At 41.9% G+C, this 8,247-nt stretch overlaps 1 protein-coding gene across 1 annotated transcript in view; it reads left to right on the forward strand.

Annotated features, from left to right (window-relative positions):
* The first annotated feature begins 5,127 nt into the window (after nucleotides 1-5,127).
* Nucleotides 5,128-8,247, forward strand: part of LOC137644584 (uncharacterized) — a 3,190-nt gene continuing 70 nt past the window's right edge. The window contains exons 1-2 of the mRNA XM_068377542.1: nucleotides 5,128-5,136; nucleotides 6,302-8,247. The exon at nucleotides 6,302-8,247 is cut by the window's right edge and continues 70 nt beyond it. Coding sequence (XP_068233643.1) covers nucleotides 5,128-5,136; nucleotides 6,302-8,247 — 1,955 coding nt within the window. The remainder of the gene's footprint in view (nucleotides 5,137-6,301) is intronic.

Here is an 8,247-nt window from a genome sequence, read left to right on the forward strand (position 1 = left end):
ATTATAAATTAGCATGGCCAAGCAAAACCATTAATATCTATCTTACATCTACGGCTAACTATTTTCATTTCTTATTTGTTCCACGACGGATATCTTAAACAGCAATATCCAGAATACAACAACTTAAAGTAATAATAATAATAATAATAATAATAATAATAATAATAATAATAATAATAATAATAATAAAGTGAAGTAAATAGAAAGTCTTGGTAATTCCAATCTTATTCCCAGATTACAGCTGATCTTTAATTGCTTTCTGAATAATCATATTCGATCGGCTGCTTATTCAGCAACTCGATCAAGTTACTAGCAGCTGATTACCTCGTATTTCTCATTCGCTCTCGTACGTATATCTTAATGAAGATGACTCGACTTGAATCTGATATGCAATCACGTAAGAAGATATATTGTCAGACGTTTTTTGTTGCCCGATAATATTTCAGGTAATTTATTGCTATAAAAGACGGATGCTTTTAAGATTGTGCTGTGTTTAAAATATTTTCCAATTGTTCATGATAGTAGAGCAAATTTTAGACAATAATTAAAATATGAATAATTTCTCTCTCTCTCTCTCTCTCTCTCTCTCTCTCTCTCTCTCTCTCTCTCTCTCTCTCTCTCTCTCTCTCTCTCTCTCATGTTGGCCAATAGTATCTCAAAGAAACTCCGTCACACCATTCCTTTTTATACAAACACGAAAGCTTTCAAGATCGTGCTGTGTTTAAAATATCTTCTAATTGTTCATGATAGTAGAGTAAATTTTAGAATGAACAGAGACAATTATTAAAGAATGAATAATCTCTCTCTCTCTCTCTCTCTCTCTCTCTCTCCTCTCTCTCTCTCTCTCTCTCTCTCATGTTGGCCAATAGTATCTCAAAGAAACTCCGTCACACCTTTCCTTTTTATAAAAAGAAAAAAAAATGCGCAACCTTTTATTAAATTCAGAAATGCAGTTGAAATTATGTTGCAACACCTGACTTGTAATCAGATGAATTAGAAGCATTTCATATCTAGATTTATTTTGTTTTAGCTCCTCACATTATCATTAAAAATCCTTCTTTCCATCTCGTATATCCAATTAGAAAGTCTTTGAAATATACTGTACTCTTAGGGTACAAAGAATGCTTTCCTTTACTCACCGTCACTTCATTTGCATATTTTACTTCCCTCTCCATACTCTCTTCATCCTTCTCCGGTGTTGAGTTTCCTTTTAAAGAAACACTTCTTTTAAATCTTCTTCAAATCTATCCAGAATGGCTAATCAACTTTAAAAAATGTTCCCCTTCAACTTTTTTCTCCTTCTTTTGTTTTCTTCCTGCGTCCTCTCTTCAGAGATTTTCCCCCATTGCTTCCCATAGCTTTTATTCCATTATTCATCTATGCATGCCATTCATTCTTTTCATTCACCTATACATGCCAATAATCCATGCTACCAAAAGGATCTCATACTTGAATAGTGCAAACATAAAATCCTTTCTTTTCACAACAGTAACTGACAATCGACCTAGTTTTCATCCACTTTGTATATGCTATGATCCCTACCTTGCTTAACTGATCCGTCTGTCCTAATTACTTTTATATTTCCGATTTTATTTTCTAATTTGCACAAAGAAGGACCATTCATACTTCTTGATATTCCTCTTCTTATCATGTCACCCATCAACTAATTATTATTCTACTGCTAAAACTTTGTAATAATATTTATTCAGAGAGATCACTTTTACTGGTGGAAGAAAGAAGGGTAGGCTGTATATGTTTAATGTTAAGAACAGAGCATCATAACTGTCTTCACCAAAATCGAAGATTTTGCGAGGGATATATATTCACCCCTGTCTGTTTGTTGTCGTCGTCAAAGTCGAAGATTTTGCAAAGGGTATGTATTCACCCTTGTCTGATGTTTCTTAGTTTATTTGTTAGTGAACACCTTAACACACAAAACTACTGTACTGATTTTGACCAAACTTGATAGTTATGTTGGGTATAAGCCAAGGATGAATCTGTAACATTTTGGATTAAGTACATCAAAGTACAAGTACGCAGAAGTACTTTGAAAATAATCGCAATATTAAGTAAATGGCAAATATTTTGTTAGCTTATTTTCTGTTTGTGAACTACATTACGTAAAAAATATCGAACCAATTTCAACGAAACTTTGCGGCCACGTGTGGTATGACCCACGGACAAATCCATTAAATTTTGAAGAAAACACAACGAAGTAAAAGCACGCAGTGGAGTTAAGAGCAAAATGCGTGGCGAAGGTATGCGCTCTACTGACTACTCTAGTTTTCACATAAATTGGAATGATTTCTTTGTTTATCATCTTCGAGTATAAAATGCCGTGTTGCATATATATATATATATATATATATATATATATATATATATATATATATATATATATATATATGTGTGTGTGTGTGTGTGTGTGTGTGTGTGTGTGTGTGTGTGTATCTTCCCGTGTACAATTTCCATTTGTGATAAATTTCTCTCGTATTCACCTATAAATAATACAGAAGAAAGGTAAAAGACTATACGTGTTCCCGTCCGTAGAGCCTCCCCGCTTACCACTGGCTTATGAACATAGCATACCTATAATGAAGACACCTTATTCCAAAACTACGAACTATGATGTGATAGAACGCACTTTCACGAAGGCGGGACGATAGTTTACAGGTGTTACCTCTACTGTAGAGGCCATATAATTTCACAACTGGTCTGATTTCAAAGTATACAGTTTGTTAATTGTTTATTATATAAGGTCTTTATAATGTTACTATTGAATGGCAGAGGCAAGGGACAGTGATAATGCCCTAAAGACTATCCCTATGTACATATGATCAGCGCCCAAGACAACTTTCCAACGAAGGTAGGACCAAGGAGGGGCAGGACATGGCCGCTCATGAATCAGCAGGTAGACCTATAGGCTCCCCCGAAACCTTAGCTCACAAGGATAGCGAAATTGGCAACACTACAAGACACTATCAAGTTTGAGCGGGACTCGATCTCCCGTCCAACAGATCGCCAGACAGGGACGTTTCCAATAGTCTACCCTTTCACTCATAATTATTGTCTGCAAGCAATCACCCATGCCTGGTGGTAACGTCCTTGCCTAGTGACTGCCATACTGGAATTTGAGTCCCGCCCAAACTCGTTAGTTCCTTTGGTCGCTGCATCCTCGCCATCCTTGAGAGATAAGGATGGTGGATTTGAGTTAATATAGGTCTATCTGCTGAGTCATCAACAGCCATTGCCTGGTCCTCCTTGGTCCTAGCTTGGGTGGAGAGGGGGCTTAGGCGCTGATCATAAGTAATATGGTCAGTCTCTAGGGCATTGTCCTGCTTGATAGGGCAATGTCACTGTCCCTTGCCTCGGCCTTTCATGAGCGGCCTTTGAACCTTTGAACCTAAAAATTTACCACATCAAAGTGTATTTTCTTTTACGATAACATACAGGATACGTAAAAACCGTATCTTTGATTTCCCTTTCACGGTTTTCTTTAATGTGTCAGCACTGGTCATCTATTCCAAGATTTTCCTCTATTTACCGAGTCTTAATTCCTTGTATTTCTCGTTCCAGTTGGGGGAGATCTCCGTGTTTGAATTTCCAGCACCAGTTCGATACAGTTTGGCACTATTACCAAAACCTCTTCCATTTAATTGATCACGAAATATGTTGTAGGTATTTCGTTGCAGCAGACTCTCTACCCTGGCCCTTTACGCCGTACTGTAAGGGCTTTATCTTGTCTGTCAGCAGTATTGCCTCTCTGTTTGAATCATCTGTTTTCACATTGGAATTCTATACGAATATGAACAGCAACGCGTTACCCAACGGTATATGTGTTGTCTTCCATCTCTCTATCTATCTATCTATCTCCCTTATCTATCTATCTATCTATCTCCCTTATCTATCTATCTATCTATCTATCTCACTTGCGAAAAAGAATGAAAGATCATTAAATGTAAAAATCATCAATTCAAGTTTGGTATACATCGATGTGGTATATTTTTCTATTAAATTTTCATTGAATCAAGTTAATCTTTATAGGAAAATACACCTCTAATCATGAATATAAGAACGTATGTTATAAGGTTTTGGGTTTTGACAATGCCATTAGCAATTTCTAGGAAAATAAATTTGTTCGCATCACTTTTCCAATGACACATAAGTAACTTGGTAAAATATTTAATACTTGATATTATACAGCACGCATCTATACAAGAGTTAACTGAATTAGATAAGCTCTATCAGTGGATGTGCTATAAAAATTATATAAAATAGAAATTTAAATAAATTTTTTGAGTAATATCCGCTTAAAATTTTACTTAACATTATTCTTATTTACCATACCTTAGCTCTGAAATTATTTGATGATTAATAGATGGACAAGAAGAATAACAAGATGAGTCGCTAGAGATTGTAAACGAAGCAGGGGAAGCAAGAGAAGACGATGGTTGATATAGATTGACATATGAACAGTATAAACAGACTTGAGTGGAAAGACATGTCTGAGGCCTTTGTCATGCAATGGATTAGCAACGGCTGATGATGATGATGATCATAATCAGATTAAAGTGAAAGCTTTAATAAAATTTATAGACTGGCATAGAAAGACTATAAACAGACGCGAGTGGAAGGGTATATCTGAGGCCTTTGTCCTGCAATGGACAAACAAGGACTGATGATGATGATGATCATGATCAGATTAAAGCGACAGCTTCAATGGAATTTATAGACTGGCATAGAAAGGCTTTAAATAAACGCGAGTGGAATAACATGTCTGAGACCTTTGTCCTGCAATATTCTAGCAACGGCTGATGATGATGATCTTTTTTCAGATTAAAGCAACAGTTTCAATAAAATTATTTCAATTGGAATCCAGTAGCGTGCATGCCTTTAAAATGATGATAGTTAATTAATAAATGTCAATTTCCTCTCCTCCACGTAGGTGATTAAGATGAGAGGAAATGAAGAGCCAAGATAGTTATGATGGCAATAATGACCATAATTGTTAAGTATGCTTTGGAACCTCAAATCTCGATTCTCTCTCAGGATTTTCCTCATTAATCCTCTCAAGTGAGTGATTTAATAGGATTTCATTAATTTCTATTTCATGGGTCTATAGACACAATGATGAATGTATGTAATGTTCTGGAAGAAAGGGACTGTGACTATAATCGTAACCTGTATAAAAATAGCTAAGCGTTCGTTGGGTGTCTCAATCTCTTTAATAATAAAAGATATATATCATCGTTGATAGAATATTGCCCATTTGAAAGACTATTTCACCAATTGTTAGATCATTTTATTTGGCAATAGCAGAATTTATCTGTTGCTTACCTAAGATAGCTCGTAACGACTCAGCCCTCGAAGTGACTATTAAAAACATTTGCTTGGTTAATTATTTCTCTAAATTGAACCAACTTGTTTAAACCAATGGTATAATGGTGATCTGAGGGTATTCCATACTATATTTCATAAATAGTTTAAACATGATAGATTACCCATGACAACTTTTCAATCCAAAATACCATGTTGGTGGTCAATAAAATCCAGGGTAGGTTAATATTCTGGAAGTTAGAACGATGTCGTATAAAAGACATAATATTTCTACCAGATTATTACCTATTTTATAGATGCTATGGAGCAGAACAGTCCTGGTTCTTGCAATTCTCTCACTGACCCCTAAATGCTTAATGATTCTTGTCTTCATACTAATCTCCACCAACCTCTATTCTCTATTATTATTATTATTATTATTATTATTATTAGCAAAGCTACAACCCTAATTGAAAATGAGGCTGCTATAAGTCCAAGGGCTCCAACAGGGAAAATAGCCCAGAGGGGAAAGGAAATAAGAAAACAGATAGAATAATGTGTCTGAATGTAGCCTCAAACAAAAGACCTCTACTCCAAGACGTTGGAAGACCATGGTGCAGAGGCTATGGTACAACCCAAGACTAGAGAACAAAGGTTTGATTTTGGACAGTCCTTTTCCTGGGAGAGCTGCTTGCAATGGCTAAAGAGTTTATCATGCCTTTGTCGAGAGGGAAGAAGCCACTAAACAATTACATTGCAGCAGTTAAAAACTTTAGTGAAGAAGAAATTTTTAGTCATCCTTGAGGTGTCATATGTATGAAAAGAGAAGAATGTGTAAATAATAGGCCAGACTATTTAGTGTATGTGAAGGCAAATAAAAGATGAGCCGTAACCAGAGATGGATTCAATGTAATACGTAATACTATCTCGGCAGTCTTAGATGCCGATAACTCTCGAAAGGTAGTATCTCAATGGGTGGCTATAGCTCTCCCTCCCACTCGCCTCCGTCACTCTTCCCCACCCCTCTCACCTACTCGCCCCCCATTCCCTCTTCCACAACTCTCACTCCCACTCTCCCCCTGCCCCACCTCTCCCTCTCACTCTCCCTCTTCCCCACCTCTCCATCCCACTCTCCCTCTCTCTCTTCCCAACCTCTCCCTCCCACTCGCCCCGTTACTCTTCCCCACCTCTCTCACCTACTCCGCCCTATTCCCTCTTCCACAACTCTCACTCCCGCTCTCTCCCTGCCCCACCTCTCCCTCCCACTCTTCCTCTTCCCAACCTCTCCCTACCACTCTCCCCCTCTCTCTTCCCACCCTCTCCCTCCCACTCGCCCCCGTCACTCTTCCCACCTCTTTCACCTACTCCCCCCATTCCCTCTTCCACAACTCTCACTCCCAATCTCCCCCTGCCCAACCTCTCCCTCCCACTCTCCCTCTTCCCAACCTCTCCCTACCACTCTCCCCCCTCTCTCTTCCCACCCTCTCCCTCCCACTCGCCCCCGTCACTCTTCCCACCTCTTTCACCTACTCCCCCCCATTCCCTCTTCCACAACTCTCACTCCCACTCTCCCCCTGCCCCATCTCTCCCTCCCACTCTCCCTCTTCCCCACCTCTCCATCCCACTCTCCCTCTCTCTCTTCCCAACCTCTCCCTCCCACTCGCCCCGTTACTCTTCCCCACCTCTCTCACCTACTCCGCCCCATTCCCTCTTCCACAACTCTCACTCCCGCTCTCTCCCTGCCCCACCTCTCCCTCCCACTCTCCCTCTTCCCAACCTCTCCCTACCACTCTCCCCCTCTCTCTTCCCACCCTCTCCCTCCCACTCGCCCCCGTCACTCTTCCCACCTCTTTCACCTACTCCCCCCATTCCCTCTTCCACAACTCTCACTCCCGCTCTCTCCCTGCCCCACCTCTCCCTCCCACTCACCCTCTTCCCCACCTCTCCATCCCACTCTCCCTCTCTCTCTTCCCAACCTCTCCCTCCCACTCACCCCGTTACTCTTCCCCACCTCTCTCACCTACTCCGCCCCATTCCCTCTTCCACAACTCTCACTCCCGCTCTCTCCCTGCCCCACCTCTCCCTCCCACTCTCCCTCTTCCCAACCTCTCCCTACCACTCTCCCCCTCTCTCTTCCCACCCTCTCCCTCCCACTCGCCCCCGTCACTCTTCCCACCTCTTTCACCTACTCCCCCCATTCCCTCTTCCACAACTCTCACTCCCAATCTCCCCCTGCCCCACCTCTCCCTCCCACTCTCCCTCTTCCCAACCTCTCCCTACCACTCTCCCCCTCTCTCTTCCCACCCTCTCCCTCCCACTCGCCCCCGTCACTCTTCCCACCTCTTTCACCTACTCCCCCTATTCCCTCTTCCACAACTCTCACTCCCACTCTCCCCCTGCCCCACCTCTCCCTCCCACTCTCCCTCTTCCCCACCTCTCCATCCCACTCTCCCTCTCTCTCTTCCCAACCTCTCCCTCCCACTCGCCCCGTTACTCTTCCCCACCTCTCTCACCTACTCCGCCCCATTCCCTCTTCCACAACTCTCACTCCCGCTCTCTCCCTGCCCCACCTCTCCCTCCCACTCTCCCTCTTCCCAACCTCTCCCTACCACTCTCCCCCTCTCTCTTCCCACCCTCTCCCTCCCACTCGCCCCCCGTCACTCTTCCCACCTCTTTCACCTACTCCCCCCATTCCCTCTTCCACAACTCTCACTCCCGCTCTCTCCCTGCCCCACCTCTCCCTCCCACTCTCCCTCTTCCCAACCTCTCCCTACCACTCTCCCCCTCTCTCTTCCCACCCTCTCCCTCCCACTCGCCCCCGTCACTCTTCCCACCTCTTTCACCTACTCCCCCCATTCCCTCTTCCACAACTCTCACTCCCAATCTCCCCCTGCCCCACCTCTCCCTCCCATCTCCCTCTTCCCCAACTTT

The sequence above is a fragment of the Palaemon carinicauda genome, chromosome 7, assembly GCF_036898095.1.
Source record: "Palaemon carinicauda isolate YSFRI2023 chromosome 7, ASM3689809v2, whole genome shotgun sequence".
NCBI classification, from domain to species: domain Eukaryota; kingdom Metazoa; phylum Arthropoda; class Malacostraca; order Decapoda; family Palaemonidae; genus Palaemon; species Palaemon carinicauda.